The sequence below is a fragment of the Staurois parvus genome, unplaced genomic scaffold (assembly GCF_062004578.1).
Source record: "Staurois parvus isolate SC_StPar_1 unplaced genomic scaffold, SC_StPar_1.0 ptg000013l, whole genome shotgun sequence".
In the NCBI taxonomy this organism is placed as follows: domain Eukaryota; kingdom Metazoa; phylum Chordata; class Amphibia; order Anura; family Ranidae; genus Staurois; species Staurois parvus.
This window is the reverse complement of record NW_028317809.1, coordinates 2,951,561-2,969,335: the sequence shown is the minus strand read 5'-3', so window position 1 is coordinate 2,969,335 and position 17,775 is coordinate 2,951,561. Positions and strand designations below refer to the sequence as shown.

General features: G+C 41.1%; 1 protein-coding gene across 2 annotated transcripts in view; it reads left to right on the top strand.

Annotated features, from left to right (window-relative positions):
- The window catches only part of PSD3 (pleckstrin and Sec7 domain containing 3), a 661,118-nt gene that overhangs the window by 284,739 nt on the left and 358,604 nt on the right, over window positions 1–17,775 (top strand). For both annotated transcript variants that reach the window (XM_089675248.1, XM_089675257.1), the window contains 2 exons: window positions 1,064–1,144; window positions 14,683–14,795. In XM_089675248.1, the coding sequence (XP_089531374.1) occupies window positions 1,064–1,144; window positions 14,683–14,795 (194 nt within the window). The remainder of the gene's footprint in view (window positions 1–1,063; window positions 1,145–14,682; window positions 14,796–17,775) is intronic.

The window sequence follows — 17,775 nt, the reverse complement described above, 5'->3', positions numbered from 1 at the left end:
GTTTGCCATGTTCATCCCGGGCACTGGATGACCTTGTCCCGTCACTGACATGAGGTTGGTTGATTGGCACTGATGCCATATGGAGAACGCTTTGCATTTTCTGAATTAATGCAAAGCGTTCTCTGATTAGATGAGGTGGAGAATGTGACATCACTGCCCCGCCTATCCACCTTGTCCAATCAGAGAGTGCTTTGCATTAATTCATAAAATACAAAGCATTCTCTTAATGGTGCCTGTGCCAAGCAGCCGACCTCCTGTGTTTAGAATACAGCAGGGCAGCTGCTTGCATGGGACCAAGAAGCAAGTGGAGATCGCTGAAGTAGCATTGTCTAATGCAGTGGTTTCCAGCTTCCAAGGGCATCGGCCAAGTATGGTATATACATAGTTACGTTGCTCCAAGCTGGACCAATGTAACTATGTCTAAAATATTCATACATGGAATTCTTCTTTAAATACAACTGTATTTTTCCACATGGAATAAAATGCCTATTGTGTATAAAATATACAGGGCAGTGGATTATGCTAAATTACTCTTGCAGCACTATAAACCTATCTCTTAAAGTATGTGTTCATTCCTTTGTTTTCTGTTCATTTGTTTGTAACCTTTGTTTCATTTTCACAAATCATATCAGCAGTAAAATATGAACATATCAGATAATTAGAACAGGTCAGATGTTGGTTTTTTGATGCTTCTTGTGTTCTTTGTAGACCTTGAATCCCAGAATTCCCTAGTGCATACCATTTTACATTTTATAGAGATTTTGCTGTTGATTGTTAGGCTTATTAAGAGGCTGCATTTGAATTGAGGCATTTAAATACTTTTAAATTGCATGACTCATTCATCCATTATAATTTATTTTGTTGCATTTGTAATTTCTCTTTTTGTGTACAATATGTTGCTCTGTAATTTTTAACGCAAGAATAATTATTACTGGGACCCTTGAGTATGCTTTTAAGGAAGCATTTTAGGCACTCTAATTACTGCTGTCAAAATTAGCAGTTTTCTAATTAAACAATTGTATTGCACAAACATTTTAATTGTTTTATTTTGTTTTTCTCACAGCAATGAATTTAGCAAGCTTGTGGCAGAAGAATATCTTAAATTTTTTGATTTCACGGGTATGACCTTAGATCAGTCACTCAGGTATGTGAAATGTACCATAATGTTATATTTAATATTATTACATGAGATTAATATTACTGTTACTTTTATATTCCTAGATTGTAAGCTCTAACGAGCAGGGCCTTCTGTTTCCTCTTGTACCCAATTGTATTGTAACTGTAATGTCTGCCTTCATTTTGTAAAGCGCTCCGTAAACTGTTGGCGCCATATAAATCCTGTATAATAATAATAATATTCTTCCTTGCCCAGATTCATGGAAAGGCCACAAATGTGAGGTTCTAAGGTTGAAACACGTTAGTATCCCATGTACAGTGTATACTGCAAGTAGGCTCTGTAACAGAACCGACCCCAGACTGTGCTTTAGTACTACTTCCGTTAGAATACTGCTTCCCCGTCCAAACACCGACAACAGACACCACAGCCGACCATACAAGACTAGACAACACAAGTCTTGAAGTAAACCAGGAGGTAGACGAGTTTATTTGAGCACAGATACAAGATATATACACTCAGGGGACAAGGGGACAATCCCCCCTCCCTGCATAATGACACAGGGCGGGGCAATCTACATTTAGGAACAAGAGATACACCAGCAGACAGTCCCACCAGGAGGGCTGCTGGAGACACCCCCCATGGACTGACCTTTATTTTATTTATTTCATACAGTGGGGCAAAAAAGTATTTAGTCAGCCACCAATTGTGCAAGTTCTTCCACTTAAAAAGATGAGAGAGGCCTGTAATTGGCATCATAGGTAGACCTCAACTATGAGAGACAAAATTAGAAAAAAAATCCAGACAATCACATTGGCTGATTTGGAAAGAATTTATTTGCAAATTATGGTGGAAAATAAGTATTTGGTCAATATCAAAAGTTCATCTCAATACTTTGTTATATATCCTTTGTTGGCAATGGCAGAGGTCAAATGTTTCCTGTAATGGGGCTGTCGCTGGGCAACACGGACTTTCAACTCCCTCCAAAGGTTTACTATGGGGTTGAGATCTGGAGACTGGCTAGGCCACTCCAGGACCTTGAAATGCTTCTTACGAAGCCACTCCTTCGTTGCCCGGGCAACCATTTTCTATTTATTGCTCCCACAGTTGATTTGTTCACACCAAGCTCCTTGCCTATTGCAGATTCAGTCTTCCCAGCCTGGTGCAGGTCTACAATTTTGTTTCTGGTGTCCTTCGACAGCTCTTTGGTCTTCACCATAGTGGAGTTTGGAGTGTGACTGTTTGAGGTTGTGGACAGGTGTCTTTTATACTGATAACAAGTTCAAACAGGTGCCATTGATACAGGTAATGAGTGCAGGACAGAGGAGCCTCTTAAAGAAGGAGAGCCAGAAATCTTGCTTGTTTGTAGGTGACCAAATACTTATTTTCCACCATAATTTGCAAATAAATTCTTTCCAAATCAGCCAATGTGGATTTTTTTTCTCATTTTGTCTCTCATAGTTGAGCGTGGAATTTCAGCCGATTCTGCCCACATAGAAAAACTGTAACATTGAAACTTATTACAAATGCAGGCAATATGTACTAACAGAAAGTGGGTTAATATGTAGTTCTGCCTACATTGAGTTAGGAGTACACTTAACATTTCCTTCTATGGCATGCAATTTGCCAGCACCTTTTTGTGGTGCATTAGCTGAAGAGCTCAACAGTTTTTTGGAAGTAGAAATTTTCCACAATTTTATCCACAAGTGGTGGAAGTAACTGACTTGACTCTGCTTTCTGAGAGTGCTTTTCAGTGCAATATTATGAGAAATTCAACAAAAAGTGGGTTTCCCCTCTGTGTTGGATCTTCAATTTTCTAACTTAACCACATGCTGCTCGCTAATAGTAGATTCAACGCGTGTGGATGGCAGCTATAGGTTATGGCAGTAATGTACTTGTACATCGCTAAGCACATGCACGCTAGAGTACCCCCTGGGGTGCGCAGTGGTGCAAACTCTTGACTGGTCTCCGGTGATCAATGCCCGGCTGCACTGAGCACCCAGGGTATCATATGATTGCTATGACCAATCTTAGCAATCACATGATTACATTCTAAGTAAAACGGTCATGATTTCTGTTAATGAAAGTTTGCTTACTGTTGTGAAGCTGCCATCGGTCCACAGCTATCACATGGTACCTGGCACCCTGTATCATATAATCATCTGTAGCCAATCACAGCATCACAAAAGTATGTAAGCTATCATGAATGAAAGCCATTCATGACAGTTAAAACTATCACATATAACAGTAGTGACACTGAACTACTCTGATGACAGTATGTTAAAAAAACAAAAGTAAGATATTGTCCCAAGTCAGTATCCATGATCATCCACCACGCCAGTTATGATGATGATGTACTGCACTGATGACAGTATTTAAAAAAAATAAAAAGTGCAAAAAAAAAACTAAATTGTAATTAATATCCTAATTTTTCCAAAATTGTGACAAAAAAATTACAACTTCAAAAAACTTGCCATGCCTCTTAGGAAATACCTTGGACTGTCTACTTTCCCAAAAAGGTCATTTGGGGGGTATTTGTACTCTCCTGACATTTTAGGGCCTCAGGAAATGAGACAGGCCATAGGTACATCAAGATTGATCAATTTTCAAATGACTGGGGGTCAGCAACCAGTAGTTCGTGGACAGGTGTCTGGTAGATCATGGTCAGGGCTTCCTGACCCATCATCCTAGAACATCAAACAGAATGCAATGCAGAGGGTCTACTTGTAAAGTTGGGGCTGTAATAGGGAGCAAGAGCCACATAAGCTAATACCTCCTCTGTAGTGCTGGGTCCTGTCCCATGCGGAATGATACCAACTGCATTCCACCTCTTATCTCGGCTAGCAGGTCTCCAGAGTAGTGCCTGCAGCAGTAAAGAAGAGATCTTCAGATCAGTGTGAAGCAATAAACTGGGCATAATCGTATAGGGCTAAATACTAAATTGTGCCAAGTATGTGACTGTCAATAGTATATAGGTATCACATCTCAAAAATCTATATACTAAAGAAAGAGTAGAGAAGAGTGGGACTCTCTAGGTACTAAACAACAACAACACCATTAACCACTTCCAGTCCGGACACTTTTACCCCCTTCCTGTCCAGGCCAATTTTTAGCTTTCAGTGCTATCACATTTTGAATGACAATTGTGCGGTCATGCAACACTGTACCCATATGACTTTTTTAGCATTTTTTTTGAGACAGATAAAGCTTTATTTTGGTGGTATTTATTCACCACTGGGATTTTTATTTTTTTTGCTATGTAAATGAAAATGTCCAAAAATTTTGAAAAAAGCTTTTTTTTCTTATAAAATATTGCAAATAAATAGTATTTCATCATAAATCTTGGCCAAAATTTATTCCGTTATCTTTCTAGTAAAAAAAAAAAAAAAATAACCCAAATTAGTTTATAACCAAAATTATAATTTTTAAAAATCTTTTTAATTTTTTATATTTTTTTTTACATAATGTCACCCAATTATATAATTTATAATGTATAATATAATTATTTATGTATAATTTTTATGCTTTTTTAAAAAATTTTATATTTATGGGTTTTTATTTTTACATACGGTCACCCTAGCAGTACAGTGTCACCATGGTGACACTGTACTACTTGGGGGTGAAGAAGATTTTTTTTTTTTACACTGATTGCTTTTACACCCATAAAGGCTGTAAAAACAATAATTTCTCCTCTCTAGCTGCATTCTTGCAGCCATTGAGAACTACTGTGTGAGCTGTGATTGGTAACAGCTTGTCACATGGTACAAGGCTGTTGTGAATAGCCTTGTACCATGCGATCTCTCTGATCATTCACAGATTTCACCCGTAGTATGCAATGATGTCACAAGTGATATCTTGCTTACTACTCTGCATGTGATCACTGATTGGCCAATCAGTGATCACATGATCGGGACCTCGCAGAGAGGTCCTGTCCGACGATCGGTGTTCCACTGTGTCCGGAGGACACAGCGGGCACCGGATCGCGGTGCTTAGCGCTCCCAGGGAGCATGCACAAGCAGGGTGCGGGGAGGCCATTTATAAATGGCCACCCAACCCTGCACTGCCACCGTTTGGCCGTTTATATACAACGGCCGGACGGGAAATGGTTAAGGTAAAAAAAGTACACATTTTATTTAACAAAATTAAAAATTATACATATTTCACATTGTGGCCCAATCTGTACTAAATTACAGCTTCATGGATAGGGCAATTACGTTCCATTTGGAAAAATGTTTTCATATGGATTTTGAAACCATGAAACCTAAACGCGATTCAGCTCTTAACGAGCCTTCATCAGGAAATCTAGAACAAAAGCACATAATGATAAATACAACATGTATACATAAACCAAAATAAGGTAATTCATATAATCAAGGCTACTTATACATACCCAAAAAAAGAGTATACTAAAAACACATGGAAAGATGCATGTCCTATATGGCACACCTCCAATGGAGTCACACGAAGTGCAGAGAGGATAGACCCATTCAAATGGCAGAGAAGATAGAGACAACAAACCTGAGCAAGGAGAAATAAAGTAATAGTATTTGTGACCACTAGGGAAGAACCCTACATACCTAGTAAAAAAAGCACACAGTATAATTTTATCCTCAATCACTAAATAAGACATTAGCTGCCAGCTATACAAAAACCCATGCCATTCAGACTTCCAATAATTACCTGCCCAAGTTGCAACATGCACATGTAGAGCTTCCCTGATTGCCTCGGTGGTTCCAAACAAATCCATTAGAGCAGACGGCACTGAATGCCTCCAAACTTGCCTCCACTAGAATGACTCAACAAATAATGAGGTGCTGCAAACCAGCCAATGGTAATCGACTAGTCCTAAAATCATTAAAGCCAGCTTGGTATCTGGGGAGGGGAGGTCAACACACAGGACCACCCCTTGCCTCCTCCCCACCCATCCAATTCAATATGGGGCGCCAGTTAACAGTCTCCAGAGTGGTGCCGGCAGCGGTAAAGAAGAGATCTTCAGGTCAGTGTGAAGCAATACACTGGGCATAATAGTATATGGCTGCTTTCACATTGATGTGCTGTGGTTTACCCACACCGTGGGTGCAGTGTACCTGCAGCTTTCCTGCGGGTTTGCTGCGCTTAGCCATAGACTTCTATTATATCCTGCAGGTGTGGTGCACTTTCTGAAGTAGCTACAGCTGCCGAATACAACTAAGGGCTCGTTCACAAGTGCGGCAGGCACTGCTGCTCCTTTAAAAACCAAGTGTGTTTCACAGGTGTTGAGGAGATATGTTGCCTCCTCACCACCTGATTTACACTCACGATTGCCATGCAGTCAGGGTGGATAAAAATCGATGATTTTTTAAAAAAATAATTTTAAAAATCTGATTTTTTTTTTATTTAAATCGAATTTTTTGGATTTTTATCAAATTTATATATAATGCTTTTGGAGTAAAAAGCAATCTAAAGATAGATTTCTAATTAAGTTACATTAATAATTGAGTCTATTCAGCATGAAATGGAGCTTAGTTATGTAGCATGAGGCTGTATGTTCTGCAATATTTACACATTCAATGAATCCAAGCTCTGCAAGCTGAGATAACATGCACTGCATTGACGCATTCACACAGTTTCACAGTAAACATGAGAAAATACATGAAATAAAAGAATTTGAGTTGTTTTCCAACTATGTGTGATTAACCTATTAACCTAAAATCGGTTCTGATATCAATGTTTTACTAACCTGACAGCTTATTATTCTAAAAGGAAACCTTCTTTGGGTTTGCAAATATTAAAGATTCTAACTACCAGCAAGAATGAGTCTGATTCCTTACATTTAAAGAGCACCTGTCATTTTAGATCCATCATGGCAGCGCCTGTTAGCGGGCATCCACTCACCTGCTGCCGCCACGTCCCTCACCTTGTTGTGTCACTGCCGCATCACCAGCTGTCTCATTAAAGTGAATGGGACTATCGGTGAGTCAACAGCTGGTCAGAGGAGGAGCCGCTGCAGGACAGAGATGACTGTTGCTCTTTAAAAATTATGATTTAAATCGCACTTTTCACTAGTGATTTAAAAATTGATTTAAATCAAATCCACCCTGCATGAAATGCATGCGATTGGGACACGGTAGTATGGCAATTAGGGGATGAAATCAGGTGTGAGGAGGTGGCACTGTGTTCGGTGATGTTCGACTTCTCCCACATTGTTCAGGTTGATCCCTCTTTAAGGTTGCCTACCCCTGATCTAACCCCTCAGTGTGTGATATATTATGAGTTCAAAAATGTTAGCTTCACACTGTTATATAAGACTACAGTACTGCCACCTATTGATGGAAAGAGGAAATACATTTTAGATTTTGGAACTCTATAAATGGATTCTAGAACTGAACTCCTCCCTGATCTAAAATATTGTTTAAGAAGTGATTAAACAAACTGGGTGACTGAGAAATTTGTCAAAAATTATTTTTTAATAACCCTGTGAATGCTTTCTTGGGATCTTTATGTTTATTAGGAAGTCTGGGAATCCACAGCAGTGCCAAGTATGCTAGAATGGGTATGCTGTGATGTATACATGTTAAATGCATGATTGCTGATGGCTCGGGCCCTTTGCCTTTGTCTTTGTAGTGATTTAAGACCTGAAGAAAACAACACACTACTTTTTACCTACCCAGAAGACTGTAGAGAAGGGTTGTAGTGTCAATGTCACCGCTTAGGTTGTAGTGTCACATGTCACCGCTTAGGTTGTAGTGTCACATGTCACCGCTTAGGTTTGTAGTGTCACATGTCACCGCTTAGGTTTGTATTGTCACATGTCACCGCTTAGGTTTGTATTGTCACATGTCACCGCTTAGGTTTGTAGTGTCACATGTCACCGCTTAGGTTTGTATTGTCACATGTCACCGCTTAGGTTTGTAGTGTCACATCACCGCTTAGGTTTGTAGCGTCACATGTCACCGCTTAGGTTGTAGCGTCACATGTCACCGCTTAGGTTTGTATTGTCACATGTCACCGCTTAGGTTTGTATTGTCACATGTCACCGCTTAGGTTTGTAGTGTCACATGTCACCGCTTAGGTTTGTAGTGTCACATGTCACCGCTTAGGTTTGTAGTGTCACATGTCACCGCTTAGGTTTGTAGTGTCACATGTCACCGCTTAGGTTGTAGCGTCACATGTCACCGCTTAGGTTTGTAGTGTCACATGTCACCGCTTAGGTTGTAGTGCCACATGTCACCGCTTAGGTTGTAGCGTCATATGTCACCCCTTAGGTTTGTAGTGTCACACGTCACCGCTTAGGTTTGTAGTGTCACACGTCACCGCTTAGGTTGTAGCGTCATATGTCACCGCTTAGGTTTGTAGTGTCACACGTCACTGCTTAGGTTTGTACTGTCACACGTCACCGCTTAGGTTTGTAGTGTCACAAGTCACCGCTTAGGTTGTAGCGTCACATGTCACCGCTTAGGTTTGTAGTGTCACACGTCACTGCTTAGGTTTGTAGTGTCACACGTCACCGCTTAGGTTTGTACTGTCACACGTCACCGCTTAGGTTTGTAGCGTCACATGTCACCGCTTAGGTTTGTAGCGTCACATGTCACCGCTTAGGTTTGTAGCGTCACATGTCACCGCTTAGGTTTGTAGCGTCACATGTCACCGCTTAGGTTTGTAGCGTCACATGTCACCGCTTAGGTTTGTAGCGTCACATGTCACCGCTTAGGTTTGTAACGTCACATGTCACCGCTTAGGTTGTAGCGTCACGTCACCGCTTAGGTTTGTAGCGTCACATGTCACCGCTTAGGTTTGTAGTGTCACATGTCACCTCTTAGGTTGTAGTGTCACATGTCACCGCTTAGGTTTGTAGTGTCACACTTGGCCTTGGTTCACACTACTATGTGTAGGTCAACCTGTTCATTTCAATGGGCTGCCCTACCTGCAAGAAACACAGGGAAAGACCACCCGGACCCTTTGTTTTGCCACACTGAATTGCATGGTTCTGTGGTGCCATGCAGTTTGTTGCAAACATAAATGTGTGTGTTTTGCCAATGCAAGAGTGTTGCTATTAGGAATGAATGGCTAAAGAGCAGTGCATTTCTCTGCATGGCAGGCAAACATGCAGAGATGTGAACCAAGCCTTCGTCTTCATTTATGGCCATCATGCAGTGAAACCTATCAGAATATTTGTATTTATTGTGGCTTTAGAGAAGCCATGACACTGTCCGGATTGCTGCCTTGGCATTATTCACGTTAAAAGCGATTGTTGATGCAGTTAAGGTATTGTGTATCCTTGCAGCTCAGTTGTTTGACATTCTCTCAGCCTACTGTTACTCTTCTGGAATACTGTTGTGTATATTAGTAGGGTTCTGACACATTACTACATGCCATCTGAAAACATCTAGAAGATCTAGAACCCTTTCCTCTCTATTATTCTGGAAGTGTTTAGGAATCCTTTGTGTGGATTTCATCTGTCATTAAGCCTGTGTTCACACTTGTGCGGTGTGGTATACCGCACTGCATTTCTGTGCATATCACATGCGATCTGTGTGCGGTGCGAATAGAAGCATAGATTTTGTATGGCTGTTTTTGCACCGCACCCACTCCAAAAACGTGCAGGACCCTTGTTTGGGTCCGCACTAAAATCGGATTGCATAGGTATTCACACCTAGATGATCCGATTCTGCACATCGCACCGTGTTTTGTGGACCGCTTTCAGGGGGGTTGTTAACTTAACATACACACCTGCAGCGGTTCGTATGAACTGGGTGCGATTCTGATACGGTGCGGAATTTGCACTGAATTCCACACCGCATCAGTGTGAACCAGGGCCAAAGAGAAGTTTATGGACTTGATTGTTACACTTCCACACACAATTGAAAAATGCAGTGATGTGTGTTGTTGCAGTTTATGATAAAAGGATTTTGAATCTGACCTCCAGGTAGATACAGCAGTCACAGATACAGCTCTGTACTCAGCAGTATATCATTAAATGTATGGGTTTTTTGGTTTTGTTTTTTTTCAGCTAGCTTGATATCAGCCTCCTGCAGTCCTTCTGCAGCAGAGCTCTGGCTGAGAAATCGAAGAACAGCCCAATCAGCTATGTTGCAGTCCTCAATATTAACAGGGGACAGGCTGATAGGTGGAGAGATCAGAATGACAGCAAATAACTCATTAATCTGCTGCATTTATTGCTCATTGACAGGCTGAGGGTGTAACAATACCTGTAAGTGTTGCTTAACCACTTGCCATCGTCCTTATAGCAGAAGTACTGCTACAGGGCGGCACGGCTGCACAAAATCACGTATATATACGTTTCTTGCGTTTACGGGTACTGGGCGCACTCGTGCCCTATCCGCGCCACTATTGGCTGCTGGGGATGTCAATCACCGGGTCCCGGCTGGCGATTCTCGGCTGGGACTCTGTGACCATCGGCAGGGCTGAGAGGGCAGAGATCTGTATGTAAACAACACAGATCTCTCCTATCAGCATGGACATGCTGTTTTGTATCTTTCTGCACAGCAGAGAGATACAAAGCAGCATGTCTCCCTAGTAAAACACAACACAGCACACAGTTATCCCTTTGATTGCCCCAGATGTTAACCCCTTCTTGCCCAGTGTCATTAGTATAGTGTCAGTGCTTTTTATTAGCACTGATCACTGTATTAGTGTAACTGAGGTTGCCAGCGGCAGTTAGTCAGTTCCTCCCAAGTGTCAGAAGGCGCACCGCAGTCCCTCTATAAGTTACTGATCGCCACCATTACTAGTATAAAAAAGATTAAAAAATAGCACCATTTGTAGACGCTATAACTTTCACGTAAACCAATTAAAACACACGCATTGGGATTTTTTTAAGCAAAGACATGTAGCAGAATACATTTTGGCTTAAATTTATGAAGACATTTGATTTTTTTAATTTTTTTATTGATGTTTTATAGCAAAAAGTAAAAAATTATTGTTTTGTTTTTTGTTTTTTTTCAAAATTGTCGGTCTTTTTTTTTTTATAGCACAAAAAGTAAAAAACGCAGAGGTGATCAGATACCACCAAAAGAAAGCTCTATCTGTGGGGGAAAAAAATCACATAAATGTAATTTACGTATAGTGTTGTATGACCGTGCAATTTTCCGTTAAAAATAACGCAGCCCTGTATTGCAAAAAGTGGCCTAGTCAGGAAGGGGGGTTAATCCTCAGGGGGGCAAGTGGTTAATTGCAGCTCAGAAAAATCAGGTCTCCTCCCCAGCAGATAGGGCTGTGCTGTGTGGTAGAGCTTTGTCAAACTCAGGACTCTAAGTACTAAGTATAAATATCCTTTGGCAGCCCCTACATTTATGTGTTGTATCTGTGTATTTACCTTTTTAGCTTTAAATCCGTACTAAGAGAAATAGAGAAGCTGTCCGATCTGACTTGCTTTGAAAACGCTAGTTTATTGCCTATCATGCAGATCGAGTTGCTTTTCAATACTTTCTAAGTGATTGAACCAAAAAACGTATTCTGATTAGGAAAGTGTGAGTAATGTCAGAGCTGGTAATCTGCATTCTTTTTCTGAGTCCATGACTCTGAAAATACTGTTGGATCAGCAAGACATCTAGGAAGTTAGCATTTTCAGAAGGTGAGGTCAGCAAAGACTGCTTCCATGTTTCAATACAGTTTTTTTTTGTACTTGTTAGACCAGTAATGTCATATGTTATTTCTTGCATATCAGCAATCGGTCTTTCAGAGAGAAAGAGGTAGCACTGTAAGCCAATTAGACTGTACTACATTGTGCAGTGCTGTTACTAATAAGAGGAACATGCTGACTGAAAGACAGATTGATGAAGTTATATATGAATTCCAGGCATGGCAATTTTTACAGTTACATTTGTCAAGCTTGAACCATTGTAAGTATATATGTGCCATATACCTAAGGGCAGGGCTGCTGTTAGAAACCACAGGTACCCATACAGCCAACCTAACATGGTCCCCCCCATGCCCACAAAAACAACACTGTTTACTATGCTTCAGTTATGAATGAACACAATGAGTGATCAGTACAGATCACTCATTGTGTTCATTCAGGAATGGAAGAGGCTGGTAAATTACTGGAACTGATCCCCTGTATGTTTCTGTCTGCATCAGCTGAAAGTGGGGAGAGGAGAAGAACCCAGCTTTCAGCTGCTGCAGAGAGAGCCATATAGGGGATTGGTTCCAGTAATTGCCCCATTCACCCTTCCTGCCCACATCCGATTCCCCCAGCTGCTTGGGCCCCCCTGCAGACCTGGGCCCCATACAGGAGGACTGGTGGTACCCCCTTATCCACAGCCCTGCCTATGTGATGCCTGTAGAAGCTGGAAATCACTGTAGTAGGTACTGCTACTACAGTGATCTCCACTAGCTTCTGGGTCTTATCCAAGCAGCTGCCCTGCTGCTTACTGAACACAGGAGGTTGCTTGCTTGCAGGAGCCCCTATTCAGAGACCGCATTGCATTTTCTCAATTAATGCAATGTGTTCTCTGATTGGACAGGACTCAGAAGCTAACAGCAATCACTGTAGTAGCGATGCCTAGCGCAGTGATTTACAGCTTCCACAGGTATGGGTCATGCATACAGTGGATATAAAAAGTCTACACACCCCTGTTAAAATGTCAGGTTTCTGTGATGTACAAAAATCAGACAAAGATAAATAATTTCATAACTTTTTTTCCACCTTTTAATGTGACCTATAAACTGTACAACTCAGTTGAACAACAAACTGAAATCTTTTAGGTGGAGGGAAGAAAAAATAAAAAACTAAAATAATATGGTTGCATAAGTGTGCACACCCTTAAACTAATACTTTGTTGAAGCACCTTTTGTTTTTATTACAGCACTCAGTTTTTTTTGGTCTGAGTCTATCAGCATGGCACATCTTGACTGGGCAATATTTGCCCAATCTTCCTTGCAAAAACACTCCAAATCTGTCAGATTGTGAGGGCATCTCATGTGCACAGCCCTTTTCGGTCACAGTTTTTCGATCGGATTAAGGTCTGGGCTCTGGCTGGGCCATTCCAAAACTTCAATCTTCTTCTGGTGAAGCCATTCCTTTTCGTGATTTGGATGTATGCTTTGAGTCCTTGGCATGATGAAAGATGAAGTTCCTTTTTATGTTCAGCTTTCTAGCAGAAGCCTCAAAGTTTTGTGCCAATATTGACTGGTATTTGGAACTGTTCATAATTCCCTCTACCTTGACTAAGGCCCCAGTTCCAGCAGAAGAAAAACAGCCCCAAAGCATGATGCTGCCACCACCATGCTTCACTGTGGGTATGGTGTTCTTTTGGTGATGTGCAGTGTTGTTTTCGCACCAAACATGTCTTTTGGAATTATGGCCAAAAAGTTCAACCTTGGTTTCATCAGACCATAACACATTTTCCCACATGTTTTTTGCAAAATTTAGCCAGGCTTGGATGTTTCACTTCATAAGAAAAGGCTTCCATCTTGCCACTCTACCCCATAGCGCAGACATATGAAGAATACGGGAGATTGTTGTCGCATGCACCACACAGCCAGTACTTGCCAGATATTCCTGCAGCTCCTTTAATTTTGCTGTAGGCCTCTTGGCAGCCTCCCAGACCAGTTTTCTACTCATCTTTTCATCAATTTGTGAGGGACGTCCAGTTCTTGGTAATGTCACTGTTGCTGCATATTTTCTCCACTTGATGATGACTGTCTTCACTGTGTGCCATGGTATATCTAATGCCTTGGAAATTCTTTTGTACACTTCTCCTGACTGATACCATTTAACAATGAGATCCCTCTGATGCTTTGGAAGCTCTCTGCGGACCATGGCTTTTGATGTAGGATGCGACTATGAAAATGTTAGGAAAAACCTACTAGAACAGCTGAACTTTATTTGGGGTTAATCGGAGGCACTTTAAATGATGGCAGGTGTGTCCTGACTCCTACTTAGCATGATTTTGAGTATGATTACTCAGTTCTGAACACAGCTACATCCCCAGTTATAAGAGGGTGTACACACTTATGCAACCACATTAGTTTAGTTTTTTATGTTTACTACTTGGGTATTCTGACAGTCTCTTGCACCGGCTGTGAGAATGCAATCTGCACTGTAAAGTGTGGGTGGAGGAATCTGTTAGATTTTTTTTTTATCTCAGCCTGCAGGCTGAACAAAATTCAGGAGTATGGATAGCTTTAGTGTTGGGCAAGTAGGGCTGTGTGCAAGCAAAAGTGTTAGAAATTCTGTACATATTCTGGCCTGACTTATTTGCTGTAGCCAGCTATATAGCCTTCTATATAAATTCTGTATATAGCCTTACAGGACAGGCAGTGCATGGTCCACATGTGCTTTTCTGCTTCACTGCAACAAGGAAATGGGAAACTTTATTCAGAGAAAAGATATACTTTAGTGCATACCATAGATGCAGCTACAAACTTATAAACACTGCCATCTACTGGTTGAAGACTATATCTCTACTGAATACTGATGTAGTTGTTGCACAAAATACATGAACATTGTATTTCAACAGGGAGTTTTATCTAGACTATATCTGCTAGCGGCTTTATTTTGTTTTAAGTGATAGAATTATTTATGTTGCTAAGTGTTAATAATCTTTTTTTTTTCTTTTCGACAGGAGCTTCTTTAAAGCCTTCTCACTTGTTGGAGAAACTCAGGAAAGGGAAAGAGTTTTAATTCACTTCTCTAACCGATATTTCCAGTGCAACCCAAACAGCATGTGTTCTCCAGGTACTGTATGTCTGTTTGTGTTCCTCATTATCATACTGTATGTAGTTCCATCTGTGGGTTGTTAATTGTGTTTGAAAACATAATCAAATGACTGCACCTCAAGAGCTTTAACACATACACTGCATACAGAGGTTATTAAAATGAGCCAAAGTTCTCTGCATGTGCTGTAAGTGTGTAGTATATCTGTTCAGTCGACAAGTTCAGGCCAATCTAGGATGGTACTACAAAAATCAGTAGGCAATATCCATTCAGATTTCACCTTTTAATCAGCATAGAGCAACCAGAACAATGAAAGATTGGCAGTTGGTTTGTTTGGGTTATGGTATTATTCAGATCATTATTAAAGGGAATGAGTAGGGATTTTTTTTAGATATACTAGCTAATGTGCCCACAATTTATAAAGGGCATAGTTAAGGATCAAACAATGCTATACAAGTGTCTTAGTGAGCAGTATGTGAAGGAGAGGAGCGCAGATGGCATGACATTGAGCAGTATGTGTATATGGGAGACCAATGTGTTTGCTGGAGGTGAGATTTCACTATTAAGGCATGCTGTGTTAAACTATCCCTCCATGTTATATAACAAAGTGTAAGTGGAACTTATTCATATCAGTATGTTGGCTAGAACAAATAATGGGATCTACCTGCTGTTAATGTTATCAATAAGTATGAGCCACTTACCCTCCTGAGGATTTATCCCCCTTCCTGACCAGGCCATTTTTTGCGTTATGGCGCTGCGTTATTTTAACTGGCAATTGCGCGATCATGCAACACTGCACCCAAATGAAATCTAGGTCCTTTTTTTCCCACAAATTGAGCTTTCTTTCAGTGGTATTTGATCACCTGTGCATTTTTTTTATTTTTTGCGCTATAAAAAAAAAAAACGCCAGTTGTGAGAAAAACAATATTTTTGACATTTTGCTATTAATCACTTGCCTACCGGGCATTTCTACCCCCTTCCTGCCCACGCCAATTTTCAGCTTTCAGCGCTGTCACACTTTGAATGACAATTGCGCGGTCATGTAACATTGTACCCATATGAAATTTTTATAATTTTTTTTTCACACAAATAGAGCTTTCTTTTGGTGGTATTTAATCGCCACTGGGTGTTTTATTCTTTGCGCTATAAACAAAAAAAAAAAAACAACAAATAAAAAAAAAAGTTTTTCTTTGTTTCTATTCTAAAATTTTGCAAACAGGTAATTTTTTCTCCATCACTGATGTGTGTTGATGAGGCTGCACTGATAGGCAGCACAGATGGGTACTGATGAGGTGGCATGGATAGGCAGCACTGATGGGCACTGATTGGATGCACTAATAGTTGGCACTGCTGGGTGGCACTGCTGGGTGGCACTAATGGGCAGCATTGATGGGTGGCACTGGGCACAGGTGGGTGGCACTGATGGGCACAGGTGGTCGGCACTGCTGGGCACTGATCATCAGGGCACTGATCATCAGTGCCGATCCCTTCGTTGACAATTGCCAGTTCTCGGCAGTACTTTCCTCATGTTGTGACAGCGTGAGGAAAGTGCAGCCGATAACCAGCAACTGTATTTACCCAGTGATCTGCTGTGTCATTGGACTGATCACTGATCATGTGGTAAAAGGCCGCAGTGATTGGCCATTTACCGTATCATGTGATCAGCTGTATCCGTAGGACACAGCTATCACAGACAGCGCCGGGTTCGCGCCGCTGGGGGTGCGCAGGGGTTGCGTGTTCTGGAATGACGTCCATGGACCTCATCCCAGAACTAGACAACCGCGCTGTAGCCATCCTTCGGCTATAACGCGGTTGGGAACTGGTTAAACATGTCCAGTAAAAAATTAAAAAAATCTAATTTTGTCATATATTTAAGCCAAAATGTATTCTGCTACATGTCTTTTTTGCTTAAAAAATCCCAATAAGTGCATATTAATTGGTTTACGTGAAAGTTATAGTGTCTACAAATGGTGGTATATATACTGGAATTTAACATTTTTTAAAATATATTTTTACTAGTAATGACGGCAATCAACAATTTATAGCAGGACTGCGGTGGGCATTCTGACACTGGGGGGAACTGACTTGGTGTCAATGACATCCCCATTGACCCAATACCGTGACCAATGCTAAAAAAAAAAAAAAACACTGACACTATACTAATGGCACTGGAAGGGGCTAACATGAGGGGCGATCAAAGGGTTAACTGTGTGCTGGATGTGTTTTACAATGGGGTCGTGTGTTAGTGCTTCACTGTAATCACACTGCTTTGGATGGCTGTGCTGTGCCTGAGCTGACAGGGAGGAGAACTGTTAGTAGATGCTCGGTAATCACTGGGCGCCGGCAGGTAATCACTGGCCGGAACCCGGTGATTGAGAGCCGAGGCAGCAAATGGCGGCGTGGGTAGGGGTGCACGAGTCGACAGGGAGGAGAACTGTTTTGTTTACAAACAGTACTCCTCCCCATCGGAGATCCTCGGAAATCACTGGGCACCGGCGAGCAATCACTGGCCGTGACCCAGTGATTGACATCCGTGAATGGCAGTGCGGGTAGGGCGCACATGCGTTCCCTATCCGGAAATGCAAAATCACGTATATATACCAGATTTTGTGCACCCGTGCCGCCCTGTAGCGGTATTTCTGCTATAGGGTGGTCAGGAAGCGGTTAATGTTAAAAATAAGTTGTTTCTTTTGTATAGTTTGTATTTATAGATCTAGTATCATACGCAACAACAATAACTTTTTTTTCCATGACACACAAACTGTGTTTTTGACGCATAGGATGGCCGTTCTCAGTCATATGCAGTGATAAGCAAGCACACCAGTTTACAACATTGATCTCGTAACCCAAAATGTCACATCTGTCTTCTTTCTGCATATCCTCTCTTTTAAGAATGTTAGTTGTATTCAACCCAAAAGCAAACATTTATTATACCGTAGCATTTGTTTTATTTTTTTAGGCTCTTTCTTTTATTTTCAGTTGGTGATCCAGCCAGTTAAGT